This window comes from Chiloscyllium plagiosum, unplaced genomic scaffold (assembly GCF_037043375.1).
Source record: "Chiloscyllium plagiosum isolate Xiang-an unplaced genomic scaffold, Cpla_swu_hap1 HiC_scaffold_4, whole genome shotgun sequence".
NCBI lineage: Eukaryota > Metazoa > Chordata > Chondrichthyes > Orectolobiformes > Hemiscylliidae > Chiloscyllium > Chiloscyllium plagiosum.
In genome coordinates this window covers 129,251,961-129,272,086 of record NW_028270142.1, presented here as the reverse complement: position 1 = coordinate 129,272,086, position 20,126 = coordinate 129,251,961, and the positions used below count along the sequence as shown (strand labels likewise).

Here is a 20,126-nt window from a genome sequence, read left to right as displayed (position 1 = left end):
ACCTTATATAGGTTTATAATTAGAATCCCGACAGAATTAGAATCCATACACTGTGGAAACAGGCCCTTTGGCCTAACAAGTCCACACCAACTCACCGAAAAGTAACCCACCCATATCCATTCCCCAACCCTCTATAATGAGGGGCATAGATAGGGTAAATAGTCAAGATTTTTTCCCAAGGGTAGGGAGTCCAACACTAGAGGGCATAAGTTTAAGGTGAGAGGGAAAAGATTTAAAAGGGACCTAAGGAGCAATTACTTCATGCAGAGGATGGTGCATGTGTGGAATGAGCTGCTAGAGGAGGTGGTGGAGGCTGGTACAATTACAACCTTTAAAAGGCATGTGGATATGTATATGAATAGGAAGGTTTTAGAAGGATATTGGCCTAATGCTGGCAATGGAATTATGCTAATTTAGGATATCTGGTCGGCATGGACAAGTTGGAGTGAAGGGTCTGTTTCCATGCTGTACATCCCTATGACTCTATGACGGTGATCATAGGCAATGTTTTCAACTCCAGACACTGCCATTTTGAAACTTGACATCCACATCTTCTCCTCTCCATCAACCTATTTTAGAAATCTAGGCCTCAGGCTTTCTGGAGAGGGAAGAGGGTCCAGGTACTGTGTGGTGGGGGTAGTGGGATCGGGTTACACCACCGTTGCAACCCATTGACACAGGTCCTTTCAGGTTGCAATCTGGTGATGTGGATAGGTCTCCTGACTGCTCCCCCAGTTAACAGGACCATCAGCTAGGAGGAACCTGCTGGCCAGCCCAGTCTTTACAGCTTCTGTAAATCACCAAAAAGGCCCACCATTCACTACTGAGACAGAAATCTGATGGGGAACACCTTTCCCGAGGGCGTGACACAATGTGTTGCTGTGATGTTATAGATGGCAACTGAGGACAGGTCATGTTTGACCTGTATGTCATGGCTGTACTGATAACCTTGGGGGCTTCTCTTTTGGGATGTTGGCAGATTGAGACTATCTTCTGACTCCAACTCGAGGAGTGAATGCTGCAGATTTGATTTGAGCCAAAGAACCCTATCTCAGTATCTCACTGTATCATGAGTGAATTTGCTTCCATTAGTTATGGGAAGAAGTGCTTATGGATGCCAGTGTTGGTGCTGCCTAGGCTGACCTTGCAGGGTAATTCAATGGTCTTCTCCTGGCAATGAGAAAGTTTCACTCATGTTATGAAGGGCAGAGGTAGAGTTAAAACACGATAGTCGCTGTGTAACTCTCGGTTACTATCTTTCAGCTTCCAATCATGAAATAGTGTTTAAGATTAACTTCTTTTATTCCACTTCGTATGTTATATGCTGTCTAACATTTACCCCACCTCACTCGTCAAGAGGCGGTAAGCCAATGACGATAGTTTCCTCGTTGGCAGCAGGGTGATGGAGGACTCTGAAGGAATGGGGGTTTATCGATGTTTCCACATTGCCAGGCAGTAGATAATGCACAGGGGGACTTACTAACAGGAGAATAGTCTATCGTCAGCTACCATCATCTTTTCACACTTGGGCTGGGCTGGGTCTCTGGTTGGACACACAACTCAGTGTTTCATGTATTAAAAGGTCCTCAGATTTACAACGGTCCTACTGATTATGACAACAGTACTGACAACCTACATTTATTTGGCACCTTTAACACAATGAATCAACCCAAGACCTTCCCTGTTAGAATACTGAATAGACTGACAAACTCTTTAACATTTGCCTGTACTTGTGTTTTTGTTTTTGCCGCTGTTTACCTATTATTTACTTATCTATGCGACTTAAACATGTATTGCTCGCAAGGCAAAAGCTTTTCACTGTGCCCGGTACACGTGACAATAAATTCAATTCAACATATTTGAAAACAAAGTTTGACATTAAGCTGCATGAGGAGATATTAGGTCAGATGACCAAACGCTCGTTCAACGAGTTAGGTTTTAAGACGCATTGTAAAGAAGGACAGAGACCCAAAGAGAGGGGCTTTCAGGGTTTGGGGCTGAGGTATCTGAAGACATTCTAACCAGTTGTGGGACAGTATGACAGGGATGCACAAGAGCAGTGCATGTGTCCTGGAAGGTTATGATGCTGAAGGAGATTACAGGAATGGGGAGAGATGATGCATTGTAGGGGTTTGAAAACATGGATGAGAGTTTTTAAAAAAATCTAAATGTAACTTAACCAGGAGCCAGTGTAGATCAGCAAGTGCAGGGGAGATAGGTGAACTGGACTTGCTGTAACTAAAACATGGGCAGCTGAGATTTGCACTTCCCTCAGCGTTTGTTAACAATAAACCGTGATGACTGGGCCATGTTCATTCAATGTCAATCATTCAGAAAGCCTCTTATTTGATCAGATTTGACTTCGGAGTGCTCTGCACAATTACGTTTTAAATAGATTTTCAAATGGCGTTTTGCAGCAGATTGATGACCCTATTGGAGGCGGGGAGCATTGTGTGCATTGGATTGGTGAGGTACAGGGTTTAAGCCAGTACCCTGTGCATGCTGTGTGCCCGGTTTCTGGTGTGGCACTGGGGGATAATGATGTGGAGGAGCGGTGTTGGACGGGGGTGGAATCACACAACACTGGGTTATAGTCGGACAGGATTATTTGGAAGCACTAGCTTTTGGAGCGAACAGAGATTTGATGTCCCATGCAATGGAGCATCAGTCTCAAGTTGAGCTCACATATTAATAGTCAGTTCTATTGCAGTATTCACAGATGAATCCAATATATCAAACTACACTCTGTACAGCTCGTGCACTTTATGAATAATTAAAGGAGGGAGGGGAGAATACCAGGCATGTAGATTTCCTGGATGCTCAGTTTTCTGTTTATAAAGCAATACTGACTGCTGCTCTTCGCTGCTGGTTTTTCTTGGCTTTTGCTGGCAAATGGTGCTGCAGGTCAGAGGTCATTGGCATTTGTAAACAAAGCTCCCGTTTCAGGATTTCAGCTTATCCATCAAACACGTTCAATCAGAAATGGATCGAATTTCGAATGACATTGCAGCCTTCAGAGGCAGCCCATACGATGAAGTTAGTTGTTTTCCGTAAATGCGTTGGTGACCTGAGAGAAAAAGAGAGTCTGAGTCAGTTTTCGATCGAGTGCATTTATACCACTTCCATAAGAAGTAACATTTTTACCTTGGTTAAGCATCTGTTTGAGGTAAAGAAAGATGTGCAGTTGATTAACTTTGTATATAACTAGCAATTCCTTACAAAGTTAAAAATCACGCAACACCAGGTTACAGTCCAACAGGTTTATTTGGAAGCACTAGCTTTCGGAGCACTGCTCCTTTCAGTTAACTAAAAGCTAGTGCTTCCAAATAAACCTGTTGGACTATAACCTGGTGTCGTGTGATTTTTAACTTTCTCCACCCCAGTCCAACACTGGCACCTCCATAATCATCAATTCCTCATAATGCATTCCTGGATTCTGAACAGCTGACCAGGGAAATTCCAATTTTCTGGAATATGGCAAAAAACTCATTGTGGTTAGATGTTAGAGGGTAGGAAGCGGGCAATTTAAAATATGTCTTTGAAATGGAATTAGTTTCTTTAAAACCAGTACGAGACAATTCAAATTAATGTGCTGCTGGAAAAACTTCTACGTAACATCAATGAGTATATGCACACAATTAGTTTAGTATTGAGTTTGTGGTGCTTTCATCGTTCTCTTTTGAAGAAGTTAAGACAAAAAATTTCTACTTTTGTCAATACATAAGTACATTTCCTGTGGTAATTTACCTGTTTAGCTCTTGTTAGGTAAGGTTTTAAACTTAAAGTGTGAGTCTCGATTTGCCTATTGACAGCAAGACAGTGGAGAAATCTAGTTGCGAACTGAAATGATCAGTTGAGGAGCATGAAGAAACGAGTTGCTAGTTTTAGGCTCATTGCCAACCAGACAGTTTGGTACTGTTCAGATAGAGGTGCGCTGCAAGTTAAAACATTCTTGTGTTTCCCCTTCCCCAGGATAATGTTCAGAGGTCATGGCCTCAGCTGCAGCACTCAATAGTTCCCATTGTCAGTGGCTCCTGTTCCCCAACCTGCCTCTCGGAACACGACCCAGCGACAGGAAATGCCAATGCTCCTGGGCCAGGATAAACATGGGAGCCCAACCCCTCACCCCACCGTCCCAGTGCTCTCCCACTGTCTGCGTGGAGGGGTCCCGAGTATCATTCTTTCAACAAACTTCAGTCAGGAAGGATTTGTAATCCTTTTATTGCATTCAATCGTTTTTCACCTTTCAAGTCATAGATTTTTTAAAAATCCATTCCATGCCTCTTCTGAGAGTTTGTTTTATTTTGTTTGAAAAAGCAACAGATCTATTGAAAGGAACATTCAGATGCTAAAGCCCACACATGTTGTTTTTCATTCTCAGTGATGTTTGGGTGTCGGATCTGAGACTGAGGTGCAAATTGTTCTTAATCCTGGGCACCACTGCTAATCTGTTCTGTCATGGCAATACTCTGTAGCTTAATAATGCAAGATCAAAGTCTTTGAACCTTTTCAATAATGTCTTGATTGTACAAACTGTGTGCTCAGCTTCTCCATTTGTTTAAGGGTGGTAGGGTGAACATGTGACCTGAACAGAATCACATTTGCATGCAAACTTCTTGACCAGCACATTAGCAAATTGCACATCGTTAGAGTCACAGAGTCATAGTCATAGAGATGTACAGCATGGAAACAAACCCTTCAGTCCAACCCATCCATGCCGACCAGATATCCCAACCCAATCTAGTCCCACCTGCCAGCACCCGGTCCATATCCCTCCAAACCCTTCCTATTCATATACCCATCCCAATGCCTCTTAAATGTTGCAATTGTACCAGCATTTACAGTACGGAAACAGACCCTTCGGTCCAACTCATCCATGCTGACCACATGTCCGAAATGAATCCACTCACAAGTACCAACATTTGGCCCATATCCCTTTAAACCCTTCCTATCCTTTTAAATGTTGTGATTGTGCCAGTCTTTAGCACTTCCTCTGGCAGCTCATTCCATACGCACACCACCCTTTGCGTGAAAAAGTTCCCCCTTATGTCCTTTTTAAATCTTTCCCCTATCATCTTAAACGTATGCCCTCTAGTTTTGGACACCCCCACCCCAGGGAAAAGACCTTGTCCATTTACCCTATCCATACTCCTCATGATTTTATAAACTTCTATGAGGTCACCCCTCAGCCTCTGACGCTCCAGGGAAAATAACCCCAGTCTATTCAGCCATTCCCTATAGCTCAAATCCTCCAACCCTGGCAACATCCTTGTGAATCTTTTTTGAACCATTTCAAGTTTCACAACGTTGTTCTTATAGCAGTAGCAGTATTCCAAAAGTGACCTAACCAATGTCCTGTACAGTTGCAACATGTCCTCCCAACTCCTGTATTCCTGTACCAACCAATAAAGGGAAGCATACCAAACGCCTTCTTCACTATCCTATCTACCTACGACTCCATTTCCAAGGAAATATGAACCTGTGCTCCAAGGTCTCTTTGTTCAGCAACATTCCCCAGGACCTTACCATTAAGTGTATAAGTCCTGTCCTGAGCTGCCTTCCTAAAATGCAACACCTCACATTTGTCTAAATTAAATTCCATCTGCCACTCCTCGGCCCAATCCCGATCCGGCCTGATCAAGATCCCGTTGTACTCTGAGGTAACCTTCTTCACTTTCCAATTTTGGTGTCATCTGCAAACTTACTAACTATATCTCCTATGTTCACATCCAAATCATTTACATGAGTGACAAAAAGCAGTGGACCCAGCACCAATTGTCTGAGGCTACTGTATCTGAAATGCGCTCACATAAGAAGACTTTTCTGAGTTTTTTTTTAGATTAGATTACATTACATTACAGTGTGGAAACAGGCCCTTCGGCCCAACAAGTCCACACCGACCCGCCGAAGCGAAACCGACCCATACCCCTACATTTACCCCTTACCTAACACTACGGGCAATTCACCTGACCTGCACATCTTTGTGACTGTGGGAGGAAACCGGAGCACCCGGAGGAAACCCACGCAGACACGGGGAGAATGTGCAAACTCCACACAGTCAGTCGCCTGAGGCGGGAATTGAACCCGGGTCTCTGGCGCTGTGAGGCAGCAGTGCTAACCACTGGGCCACCATGCCGCTTCTGTGATGTTTCCTTTTATAATGGATTTCATAGTGATTTGTACCTGCCAGAGGAAACATCACAGAAGCGCTTCACAGGAGGCTCCCCAGCACTGAGGATGTCACCTAGACAGGGGACGAAACGTCTGCAACACACATTCCCAGCTCGGCGAACAAAACCACAACAATGATGATAATAGTGGCTCTTCCTTCTCTTGGCCATTAATCTGATAATAAATGTAATTGTCCATCATTTCTTGCATGCAGTTTGAGATCCTTGACCACATTATTGACAGTCAAGCCTGTGCATGACACTTGCTAATGCTCAACATAATTAGGGTGAAGTGTCTGAAGAATTTCAAGTGTAAGAGCCCACTGTTGCTAATCTCTGTTTGAAGACTGGTAACTCATTGATAACAGTAAGATATCAATACAACTCTGAGTGCTACCATTATTTTGGCTAGCCTTTCAAACAGCATTTCCTTCCCTGGATGCATTCTTCATATACTTTCCATCTCCACCTCTATCAGAATCCTGCTGTCTTTTCCACCATCACCATGTTTTATTGTGTGCGGAGGCCTCATTAACTTTAATTTCCTCAGAAATGCATCTTGAGTCTAAAGGAGAAAGTGAGGTCTGCAGATGCTGGAGATCAAAGTTGAAACTTTATTGCTGGAACAGCACAGCAGGTCAGGCAGCATCCAGGGAACAGGAGATTCGACGTTTCGGGCACAGGCCCTTCTTCAGGAATGAGCAGAGAGTGTTCAGCAGGAGAAGATAAAAGGTAGGGAGGAGGGACTTGGAGGAGGGGCGTTGGAAATGTGATAGGTGGAAAGAGGTCAAGGTGAGGGTGATAGGTCGGAGTAGGATGGAGGCGGAGAGGTCAAGAAGAAGACTGCAGGTCAGGAAGGCGGTGCCGGGCTGGAGGGATTCGGCTGAGACAAGGTGGGGGGAGGGGGGATGAAGAAACTGGTGAAGTCCAAGTTCATCCCCTGTGGTTGGAGGGTTCCCAGTCGGAAGATAAGACGCTCCTCCTCCGACCGTCGCGTTGTTGTGGTTTGGCGGTGGATGAGTCCAATGACCTGCATATCCTCGGTGGAGTGGGAGGGGGAGTTGAAATGCTGTGCTACAGGGTGGTTGGGTTGGTTCGTCCGGGTGGCCCAGAGGTGCTCTCTGAATCGCTCCGCAAGTAGGCGGCCTGTCTCCCCAATATAGAGGCGGCTGCAGCGGATGCAGTAGATGATGTGGGTGGAGGTGCAGGTGAATCTGTGGCAGATATGGAAGTTTCCTTTGGGGCCTTGGAGAGAAGTGAGGGGGGAGGTGTGGGCGCAAGTGTTGCACCTCCTGCGGTTGCAAGGGAAGGTGCCGGGAGTGGAGGTTGGGTCGGTGGGGGGTGTGGATCTGACAAGGGAGTCGCGGAGGGAGTGGTCTCTACGGAAAGCTGATGGGGAGGGGAGGGAAATATATCCTTGGTGCTGGGGTCTGTTTGGAGGTGGCGGAAGTGACGGCGGATGATGCGCTGTACATGGAGATTGGTGGGGTGGTAGGTGAGGACCAGTGGGGTTCTGTCCTGGTGGTGGTTGGAGGGGCGGGGCTCAAGGGCGGAGGAGCGGGAAGTGGAGGAGATGCGGTGGAGGGCACCGTCGACCACGTCGGGGGGGAAATTGCGGTCCTTGAAGAAGGAGGCCATCTGTGTTGTACGTATTTTGAACTGGTCCTCCTGGGAGCAGATGCGGCGGAGACGAAGGAATTGGGAGAATGGGATGGCGTTTTTACAGGGGGCAGGATGGGAGGAGGTGTAGTCCAGGTAGCTGTGGGAGTCGGTTGGTTTGTAGTAGATGTCCGTGTTGATTCGGTCGCCTGAGATAGAAACAGAAAGGTCTAGGAAGGGGAGGGAGGAGTCCGAGACTGTCCAGGTGAATTTGAGGTCGGGGTGGAAGGTGTTAGTGTAGTGGATGAACTGTTCAACCTCCTCGTGGGAGCACGAGGTAGCGCCGATACAGTCATCAATGTAGCGAAGGAAAAGATGGGGGGTGGGGCCAGTGTAGTTGCGGATCTACACTGGCCCCACCCCCCATCTTTTCCTTCGTTACATTGATGACTGTATCGGCGCTCCCTCGTGCTCCCACGAGGAGGTTGAACAGTTCATCCACTACACTAACACCTTCCACCCCGACCTCAAATTCACCTGGACAGTCTCGGACTCCTCCCTCCCCTTCCTAGACCTTTCTGTTTCTATCTCAGGCGACCGAATCAACACGGACATCTACTACAAACCAACCGACTCCCACAGCTACCTGGACTACACCTCCTCCCATCCTGCCCCCTGTAAAAACGCCATCCCATTCTCCCAATTCCTTCGTCTCCGCCGCATCTGCTCCCAGGAGGACCAGTTCAAAATACGTACAACACAGATGGCCTCCTTCTTCAAGGACCGCAATTTCCCCCCCCGACGTGGTCGACGGTGCCCTCCACCGCATCTCCTCCACTTCCCGCTCCTCCGCCCTTGAGCCCCGCCCCTCCAACCGCCACCAGGACAGAACCCCACTGGTCCTCACCTACCACCCCACCAATCTCCATGTACAGCGCATCATCCGCCGTCACTTCCGCCACCTCCAAACAGACCCCAGCACCAAGGATATATTTCCCTCCCCTCCCCTATCAGCTTTCCGTAGAGACCACTCCCTCCGCGACTCCCTTGTCAGATCCACACTCCCCACCGACCCAACCTCCACTCCCGGCACCTTCCCTTGCAACCGCAGGAGGTGCAACACTTGCGCCCACACCTCCCCCCTCACTTCTCTCCAAGGCCCCAAAGGAAACTTCCATATCCGCCACAGATTCACCTGCACCTCCACCCACATCATCTACTGCATCCGCTGCAGCCGGTGTGGTCTCCTCTATATTGGGGAGACAGGCCGCCTACTTGCGGAGCGATTCAGAGAGCACCTCTGGGCCACCCCGACGAACCAACCCAACCACCCTGTAGCACAGCATTTCAACTCCCCCTCCCACTCCTCCGAGGATATGCAGGTCATTGGACTCATCCACCGCCAAACCACAACAACGCGACGGTCGGAGGAGGAGCGTCTTATCTTCCGACTGGGAACCCTCCAACCACAGGGGATGAACTTGGACTTCACCAGTTTCTTCATCCCCCCTCCCCCCACCTTGTCTCAGCCGAATCCCTCCAGCCCGGCACCGCCTTCCTGACCTGCAGTCTTCTTCTTGACCTCCCCGCCTCCATCCTACTCCGACCTATCACCCTCACCTTGACCCTCTTTCCACCTATCACATTTCCAACGCCCCTCCTCCAAGTCCCTCCTCCCTACCTTTTATCTTCTCCTGCTGAACACTCTCTGCTCATTCCTGAAGAAGGGCCTGTGCCCGAAACGTCGAATCTCCTGTTCCCTGGATGCTGCCTGACCTGCTGTGCTGTTCCAGCAATAAAGTTTCAATCTTGAGTCTAAACTCCATTAAAATTCTTTTGTTTACAGTGTGGTAAAAACAGGCATTTTGTCAGTTTCTAGTTGAGCTTCCTGATCAATGTGTCACTGACATGACTATTAAATCATTAAATATCATCATTACACATTTTGCAGATGTCGCATTACTGTATTCACCTATTGTCATTTTTTTCTTGTATTTACAGGAGATTTCCCTCCTGTAAACGTGCACTGAGACACAGTGAAAAGCTTTGTCTTGTGAGCAATACAGGCAGATCACAGAGTTAAGTAGCATAGATAGTAAGTAATAGGTAAACAGCGGCAAAAACAAAAACACAGGTACAGGTGAATGTTAAGAGTTTGTGAGTCCATTCAGTATTCTAACAACAGTAGGTTGGAAACTGTTTTGAAACTGACTGGTGCATGTGTTCAAGCTTCTGTACCTTCTCCCCGATGGTAGAGGTTGTAGAAAAACATTGCCAGGGTGGGATGGATCTTTGAGAATGCTGGCGGCCTTTCCTTGACAGTGGGCCTGGTAGATGGATTCTATAGACGGGAGGTTGGCCTTTGTGATTGTCCGGGCCGATTTCACCACTCTCTGTAACCGTCTCTGATCTTGAATGTACCATACCAGGTAGTGATACATCCGACAGAATGCTCTCGATGGTGCATCTATAAAAGTTGGCAAGGGTATTCACCATCATGCCAAATTTTCTCAGCTCCCTGAAGAAGAAAAGATGTTGTTGGGCCTTTATAAACCAGTGCATCCACATGAAGAGTCCAAGAAAGCTTATTGTTGATGACCACTCCCAGGCGCTTGACACTCTCCACTCGTTCCACCTCTGGGCTGTTAATGTGTAGGGGGGCATGAGTAACATCCCACCAAAAGTCAATAATGAGTTCCTTGGTTTTGCTGGCATTGAGAGCTAGGTTGTTCTCAGTGCAGCATTATTCCAGGTCTTCCACCTCCCGTCTGTAGTCTGTTTTGTCGCCATCTGAGATTTAACCGACTATGGTGGTGTCATCAGCAAACTTGTAAGTGGCATTAGTCTGGTATTTAGCGACGCAGTCATGAGTATACAGTCTGCACTAACAGAAAGGCAGGAGCTAATTTCAATCAAGCATTAGTTCAGCGTTAGTGTACCCTATGCCATATGCATCTCATGTGTAATAGTTATTTCACAGTACTGCCCAGTATGATGTGAATGTGCATTTAGATTGGTAGAAACCTAGCTCATTGAAAAAGTTCCAGGGTGAAAGATACAAAATTGTGATGACGAAACAATAAACAAGTAATCTTTTCCTGCCTGTGGGATATGGGCACCAGGGACTCTGCCAACATTTGTTAACCACCTTTAATTGCCCTCGAGAAGGTAATGGTGAGCCACCCTCTTGAACTGCAGCAGTCCATGTGCTGTTGGTACACCCACAGTGCTGTTACGAAAGGGGTTTTGGGATTTTGACTCAGCAACACTGAAGAGTCAGTGATATGTTTTCAAGTCAGGGTGGTGAGTGGAGGGGAACTTGCAGGTGCAGGTATTCCTATGTGTCTGCTGCCCCTGTTCCTCTTAGTGGTACAGGTCATGGGTTTGAAAAGTGCTATCAGAGGAACCTTCATGAGCTGCCGCAATGTGTTTTGTTGATGGTGTTATGGCACCCTGAATTCTTTGTGAAGGGATTGAACAATGAAGGTGGTAGATGTGGTAAAAACCACGCAGGCTACTTTATCCTAGATGATGCTGAGTTTGTTGAGTGTTATTGGAGCTGCACTCACGCAGCAAGTTGAGAATATTCCATCACACTGCTGACTTGTGCTTTGTAGATGGTGGGCAGGCTTTGCGGGAGTCAGGAGCTGAGTTAAAGAGTTGCTTATCTCAGTTGGATTAGATTAGATTAGTTTATATTCCCAACATTATGAAAACAGGCCCTTCAGCCAACAAGTCCACACCGAACCTCCAAAGAATAACCCACCCAGACCCATTCCCCTACCCTAAGTTTACCCCTGACTAATGCACCTAACACTATGGGCAGTTTATCATGGCCAATTCACCTGACCTGCACATGTTTGGATGGATGGCTGGTTTGGAAAATAAAGCATTGCCAACAGTGAGGTTATCATGAAGATCCCACCTTCTCAACCTTGTGTGAGGTGTGGTGGTCATCAGGTTATACTCATCACCAGCTCCCTCTTTCTCTAATGAGAAAGGCTACTACTGTTTGTTACATCGAACCAGTCTGTGACCTGCTCTTGTAATCCATATATTAATAGTCCAATTCCGTTTCTGGTCAATGATGATATTGTTAGCAGGGTCTTATAATTCATATCCGAGTTATAGCCAATCAGTGAAATAAAAATAAGAAAGAATAGAAAACAGAACATTTCAATATAAAAGTGAGCACAACATTAGCAAAATGCAGGTCTGTTTAATTTCTAGAATAAAGCTACACCACTGTGCATTTATTATTAAAATCCAAGGATCCTGTGTTGTCAGCTTGAGTTCCTTAAACTGTCAATCATTTACGTACTGTTTAAGAGTTTTATAAAATGGGGGAATGAGTTTCCTTGTCTGATCGTTCTTTACCTTAATTACGGATTGATATCTCTTCTTGATTCCATCATGTTCACTTTGTGGCTGCTTTTTAATGTTAAAATTGTTGGATAAATAACTTCTGCCATTGCAGATGCGGCCAACAAATGATAAAGCTGCGCATTTTCCAAATAATGCAACTTTTCAAATATTTTTGCATTTTTAAAACAAAATTACTGGGCAACCAGGTGTTTTGCAGGCATTTATAAATGAGAGCCTTGGTGTGTTTAATGTCCAGCTCTGTCGCCTTGTTTTCTTCAGGTATTTCAAGTAGCCTATGTCATCATTAAGGCAGCAAACTCTCCTCGGCCTGGGAACTGGGTGTTGGAACGCTCCATTGATGGTGTGGAGTTCACACCCTGGCAGTACTACGCCACAAGTGATACCGAGTGCCTGACCCGTTACAACATCGCACCTCGGATCGGACCACCAACCTACAAGAGGGATGATGAAGTGATCTGCACATCTTACTATTCCAGACTCGTCCCGCTAGAGCACGGAGAGGTAAATTCATCTTCAAGGAGCGTCTGACATTTTCTATTAAAAAAGTATCCCAGTTCCACTGCATTTGAATAGTGTATATGAGAAAGAAAATCAAGCTTCAGTAGGAGTGTGTTATAACACAGTTCAGTGATCTGTGAATTTGCTTTTAGCAAGGATATATCATGAGTGCTGAAGAATGTAAATCTTTATTTAAATCTGCATTTTGCTCTTTTAAAATGGCAATTTTCTTACTTGCACGGTTCAGCTGCTACTTTTTGGATTCCCCCCACACTTGATTCCAAATGCAAGTAAAATGATAGGCACTTATGTGAACCCCTTTGAATTTTATCACCAAACAGACCTGATCAATAATGGATATTACGTTGCTGTGATTTTACAATTTTGAAAAAAAATGAACTGTTGTTTGGTCTGTGTGAAAATTAGCTGCAAGTTAACAATAACGGCATTAAAAGAAGTCAAGGGAAAACTCTAACCCAGTCTACCCAGTGGAAACTCGGGCAGTGAAAATTGCTGAGGTTGTTATCTGCCCAGGAGCCACCTGGAAATGGTTTTGAAATCACACTGAAAACAGGAGGGGTCCTCACTCTATAATATCCGCATATTGATTCCTGATGCTTTTGCTGGAATCCAAATGCAGTTTTAACTTGGCAGCCGGAGTGGGAAACATCAATTTTGTGTTCCCAGCTCAGAGGAACGAGGCTGGAGGAAATTCAAACAGGGTAAGTTGTTTTTTTTAATTTTTCGGCTTTTCCTATTGTGTTAGGAGAAATCTCCTCTGCAGCTCTTTTCGAGGAATGCTCTCCCACCAATCGTAAAGCTCTTTCTCCCCTACTTTCTCAGTTTGGTCTGTAATCCCAGTCCCAGCACTTGCCTGTTGTCAAGATGGCTGCCTGAGTAGCAAGTCAGTTGGCAGCATTTCAATAAGGTTGAGAGATTAAAATGCCTCAGGCCTCTCCCGCTCCCCATTGCTGATATGTTTGGTGGGAGGATTGTTGATAAAATAGGATGGGTGTGCAGATCATGACCAGCTAACCCAGCCACCATTTCCTCTCCTTAATATGGAGGTTGGTTGAGTACTGCAATGAACAGAATGGCACCCCTTTCTGAAGGGGGTCATTGCCTGCACCATAATACCTTCCCAACAGGACTGGGTGAACTTTTTTTTTAAATAAAGTGTGAAATAGCAGAAGGAAAGTGGGTTAATGTCTTTGGATGGGATACATATTGGCATCACCCCTTTCCTGGAATAGATCCAATCCCCTCCTTTCCTACTCAGTTCCTATCCAAGCACACCATCCCAACAGCTTGCCTACCCCTTCCTTAGTTTGGATAAGCTCTCATTGCTGAAAATGTGTTGCTGGAAAAGCGCAGCAGGTCAGGCAGCATCCAAGGAGCAGGAGAATTGACGTTTCGGGCATGAGCCCTTCTTCGGGCTCATGCCCGAAACGTCGATTCTCCTACTCCTTGGATGCTGCCTGACCTGTTGCGCTTTTTCAGCAACACATTTTCAGCTCTGATCTCCAGCATCTGCAGTCCTCACTTTCTCCTAAGCTCTCATTGCCAATATCCCCAAATCCACTTGGTCACTGGATCCATGGCTGCCTTCCTTGTTGACCTACCTGCAGTACTGGCAATGCCCACTACCAAGCTCCGAGCACTGCTGAGGCTGCGAGCTCCTGCATCGAGGGGCAAACATCCCATTAGCACCAACCACAAAGTGTTATCGCTACAGGGAAGGCTTTTCTCGTGTGCCAGTTGGCTTCCGAATGACCTCTCGGGGGTGGTGAGAAATCTCCACGTCCCTGTGAAATACAGCCCAAGTTCAGTTTTCAACTCTCACCACCGCACACTCACCCAGAACAAACTTGGAGTTAAAACCTCATGTCCATGTTTCCATTTCTCTGTCGATCATGATGTAAAACAGCAAACTCAGCTGCACAAAGCCAGGAATGTTAACAAAAAGGACTGTTCACGGCTGGAATTCTGAGGAGATCATTTTTTTGGCATTGTTACAGTTCAGATCTGTAATTAAACTATACATCGCCTGCATTCCCAGTTGATTGTTCCTTGTTTAACTGAGTCTATTCATGTTGCTTCTTACTTGCCTGTGAAAGGCAGATGCATAATGCAGTGCTTTATTAAAATTACCATGGGCCTGAATGTAATACCAGCCTGTCTTTTATAAATACAAGTGATTATTCCCACCATGTAAATTGACCCTATGTTTTCCAACTGCTTCTGTGCGTGGTAAAAATTGAAGTTGAATAAATCGGCACCTAAATTAGTAGCTAAGAAAGAGATAATTTGCATTCCCTCCAGAATTGACAAAGGCGGATTTCGAGGTTTGTTTGCTACATTTCACTAATTTCACTGAAAAACAGGAAATTTGATTATAAAGTGTGAAATGTTACCTTATACCTTCAAAACTCAGGAATCAGAGGAGAATGTACTCTTTGGAGTGTAACTTCAAGGGAATTCCCTCAACGTTCAATCATAACTTTCACAGGAACTGTGTAGAAACAGCATTCCTCAAGCATTTAGAGGAATATGGGCCAAACGCAGGAAAATGAGACTAGTTTGAGGAAACTGGTCGGCATGGATGAACTGGGCGGAAGAGCCTGTTTCTATGCTGTCTGACTTTCTGTCTCCATGACATTTCTGTAAAGTTGTTGCAGCGATCAGGAACAGGTATTGGACCCTCATTTGAGTTGGACCTGACACCCTAAAGCCTTATCATTCAGGAAATAGGAAGAGGAGTAGACCATCCAGTCAGTGCTTGATTATTTGTTTACTTCTGCTCCATATATTTCTGTTAATCCATAACGTCTACCTCAAAAAACATCTTTAAAGCTGTCACAAAAATACAATTAAACCAGTGCCTCAGCGCCAGAGGAGAGATGTTTTGAAATTTCCACTGTTCGTGTCCTTGGTCTAGCTTCAGTAGACAATAGGTGCAGGAGTAGGCCATTTGGCCCTGCAAGCCAGCACCACCATTCATTATGATCATGGCTGATCTTCCACAATCAGTATCCTGTTCCTGCCTTATCCCCATAACCCTTGATTCTGCTATCTTGAAGAGCTTTATCCATCTCTTTCTTGAAAGTATCCAGAGACTTGGCCTCCATTGCCTTTTGGGGCAGAGCATTCCATAAATCACTACTCTGGGTGAGGAAGTTTCTCCTCAACTCTGTTCTAATTGGCCAACCCCTTATTTTTAAACTGTGTCCTCTGGTTCGGGACTCACCCATCAACAGAAACATGCTTCCTGCCTCCAGAGTATCCAATCCTTTAATAATCTTATACATCTCAATCAGATCCCCTCTCATCCTTCTAAACTCAAGTGTATACAAGCCCAGTCGCTCCAATCTTTCAACATATGATAGTCCCGCCATTCCGGAAATTGACCTCATGAACCTTTGCTGCACTCCCTCAATAGCCAGAATGTCTTTCCTCAAATTTGGAAACCAAAACTGCACACAATACTCCAGGTGCAGTCTCACCAGGGCTCTGTACAGCTGCAGAAGGGCTTATTTGCTCCTATACTCAATTCCTCTTGTTATGAAGGCCAGCATACCATTAGCTTTCTTCACTGCCTGCTGTACCTGCATGCTTGCTTTCATTGACTGATGCACAAGAACACCTAGATCTCATTGTACTTCCCCTTTACCTAATTTGATTCCATTTAGGTAGCAGTCTGCCTTCCTGTTCTTGCCACCAAAGTGGATAACTGGGAGGTTTTGTTTGTCCCTTGTTCTGGATTTCCCCACTTGGAGAAGCACCTTCTCTGAATCTACTCCATGTCAGAATATTTGAATCTGACATCAAACATGATTCCTGCATAAACAATTTCTTGCAATCTCACAAGCGCTCTCCCTGGCCCCGATTGGTCACTGGAGCAGAGTGTCTCTACTGTGGTGACAATACTGGATGTCATGAATCCTGAACCTGAACCTGTCACCTTTCGTTTTTCTTGAGGTGAGCTTTATTACACACGTGCGTGTTCCCATCTATAGTAATTTCAATCACCATCTTCTAAAGCTGAAGTGAGATGCTGAAATCCCCACACTGTGGAACTCTGAATGTGGAGGTTACAGTCGATAAGAGCTGATCTGCTCTCAGTCCATTTCTCTTGGATAGCAAGAGCATCCTTTTGGAGTCTTGGGGTCCCCCCCCTACGGATCTGGCCAAGGGATCTCTTTGGAAAAATGGACTGAGGGAGCCTTGCCAAGAGATCAGCACTCTCCTCTCATACAGTATCAATATTGACTTCCCCTCAAGTTGGAATTCTTGCAAATTGTCCTGATGAGTCCAGTCCAAAGGTATGCAGGTTAGGTCGATTGGCCATGCAAAATTGCCCATAGTGTCCAGGGATATGCACGTTAGATGGATAAGCCATAGGAAATCCAGGGTTACAGGGATGGGTGGGGTGCTCTTTGGAGGGTTGGCATGGACTTGATGGACTGAATGGCCTGCAGTTGGGGATTCTGAGAGTGCGGGATGAATCGTTTCAACAAAATGTATCTTTTCTCAGCAATCTTCAACTTCTGTCATGCCGAATGGCTGTTTGTATCTCTTTATAGTTTTAAACATTTCAGTTACATCACCCAGTCTGAGGAAGGACATTTTTACTACTGAGGGAGTCCAGTGAAGGTTTGCCAGACTGACTCCCAGAATGGCAGGACTGACTATGAAGATAGACTGGATTGACTGGGCTTGTACTCATTAGAATTTAGAAGAATTCGGGGGTTTTCATAGAACCATATAAAGTCCTAGACAGGTTAGATGCAGGAAGAACGTTCCTGATGTTGGGGATTTCCAGAACTAAGGGTCCAGTCGAAGAATAAGGATAAGCCATTCAGGACTGAGATGAGGAAGAATTTTCTTCACTCAGAGTTGTGAACTTGTGGAATTCTTGATTGCAGAAAGCTGTTGGGGCCAATTTGTTAGATATATTCAAGAGTGAGCCAGACATGGCCTTTGTGGCTAAAGGAATCAAGGGGTATGGAGAGAAAGCGGAATGGGATACTGACATTGCATGATCAGATTGCATGGCTGTGCGGGCTCGAAGGGCCGAATAACCTCATCCTGCATCTATTTTCTATGTTTCTGTGTTTAAACCACTCAACCTTCCGTATCATGTGAATACAACAGCAGCTTTTGCAATTTGTTTCTCATAATTTAAGGATTTTCATTGCTTCCTGTCATTCAAATTCCAGCCTTACTTCACTAAACTTTACAACTACCTGATGAAGGAGCGTTGCTCCGTAAGCCAATGCTTCCAGTTAAACCTGTTGGAGTATAACCTGGTGCTGTGTGATTTTTAACTTTGTCCACCCCAGTCCAACACCGGCATCTCCAAATCATGAACATTTCAGTCAGGTTTTGATTTTTATTCCACAGCTATGAGCTGGCTTTTAGTGGCCTTCATACCTCAACAGTTTCTAGTCTCTCTCTCTCTCTCTCTTTTGCTTTGTCTGGAATGAAAAGTAGACCATTCATATTCCTCCAGCTTGAAGCACCTTTGGATGTGGACTGAGAAATGGCACTTTAAAATGCTGCAACCCTTCACGGTCTCCGCCATCATAGATCTCCTGGCCACAAAGGGCTGGAAGACATTGCAATACTCAGCTCATCCATATGTTGAAAGAACCTGCACAGAACAGCAGAGTCACTCAATAGATTGAATCACAATGAAATGTTCACCCCAACCCAAAATCTACTCAAGCAAAGGCTCAGAAAGCTACTAGGAGAAAGTGAGGACTGTCGATGTTGGAGATCAGAGCTGAAAATGTGTTGCTGGAAAAGCGCAGCAGGTCAGGCAGCATCCAAGGAACAGGAGAATCGACGTTTCGGGCATAAACAACGCATTTTCAGCTCAGAAAGCTACTGCCAAGCAAGAATATAAACTATAAGTTCGACAGTATATTCAGCATCATTTGTGTCTCCTCAGATACTGCAGCAGTCCAGGTTCAGTTGCAACAATACCCAGGCTGACAAGGAGCAAGTGGCATTTGCACCATACCAATGCCAGGTTATGATATCATCAATAAGGGACAAGCCAACCACCTTCCCTTTACATTCAGTGGTGTTACTATCATTAGATTCCCCCACTATCAACACCTTGGGGGTTACCGTTGACCAGAAATGTAACTGGACTCACCACATTAACACAGTGGCTAGGAATACTTCAGCGAGTAACTCACCTCCTGACTGCCCAGAGCCTTGTTCACCAGCTATAAAGCGAACCTGTGGGAGGTCAGGCCACATGGCGGCGGACTGCAAGGTCACGATCTGTCGGAACTGCAAGAAGGAGGGTCACCCGACCAAAGAATGCAAGGAGGAAAAGAACTGCAATCTGTGCAGGGAGGCGGGCCACGTGTACAGGGCCTGCCCAAGACGAGGGGCCGCCACCTAAGCACAGATGGCCGGAGGTGGGCCACAAAAGAAAGGCAAGGCACCGCAAACCGGCAAGGGAATGGTGTCTGGGGGCACGCAAAAGGAAGGACAGGCCGGAGCAGAGCAGATGACAGCTACCGGAGAGGGACAGCTGCCGAGCGAAGCTCCGACAGGACAGGCGGAGGAGGAGGAGATGGAGAAGGGAAAGAAGGAGGCAGAGGAATGGACCGTGGTGCAAAACAAGAGGAGGAAAACCCACCCGCCACCAAGACCTCCCAGAAAAAGGGGAAAAGGCAGCTGCATGGGGAAGACATGGACAGCTCTTCGGAGGGTGAGGACGGGCGTAAGGAGGGTCGTCACCAAAAGAAGAGGCAGAGCGCTGCGAGGAGAAAGGAGAGCAGCAACTGCCAATCAAGGGACGAATCTCCTGAGGAAATGGGAAACCACCACCCCCCACCAGGTGAAAGCCAGGAGGGCCCCACCGCCACACAGCTCCAGGTCACTGGGAGCAGCGACTCTCTGACAGCCCCGCTGTCAGATATATAAACAGACAGCGTGGACCCTGGTCTCGGCCCGATGACACCGAAGTGGGCAAATGGGCCGAGTAAGGAGCTGGACAGCTACCTCAGCCCTGCGAGGGTCCAGCAGTTCGTGTTCTGCACGGGGATGCAGACAGCTACCCCAGAGGGGCAGGACCAGCGGCAATCGGACATGGGCAACCTTACAACTTGTTAACAAAATGGGGTTAAAAATTGCAACTATTAATGTGTGCAGCATAAAATCTGCTGCGCGATGTGTTTCAACACTGGCCTTCCTGGCCAACGTGAAAGCCGATGTCCTGTTTCTGCAGGAGTGTGGGATACCGCACCTCAGCAGTTACAGGAGATGGTCGAGCTTGTGGGCCCATGGGCCGTCAGTGTGGTCGGGGGGTAACGATAACCGCTCCTCAGGCCTGGGTATTCTGTTACGGGGAGGCAACTTCACCATCTCCGAGGTTAAGGAGGTGGTGGGCGGGCGCCTCCTCGTTGCTGATGTTACATACAGAAACTCTCCCGTGAGACTAATTAATATGTA

General features: G+C 46.2%; 1 protein-coding gene across 1 annotated transcript in view; it reads left to right on the top strand.

Annotated features, from left to right (window-relative positions):
- The window catches only part of lama1 (laminin, alpha 1), a 305,305-nt gene that overhangs the window by 91,778 nt on the left and 193,401 nt on the right, over positions 1-20,126 (top strand). Inside the window, exon 4 of the mRNA XM_087986673.1 lies at positions 12,414-12,656. Within this exon, the coding sequence (XP_087842799.1) occupies positions 12,414-12,656 (243 nt within the window). The remainder of the gene's footprint in view (positions 1-12,413; positions 12,657-20,126) is intronic.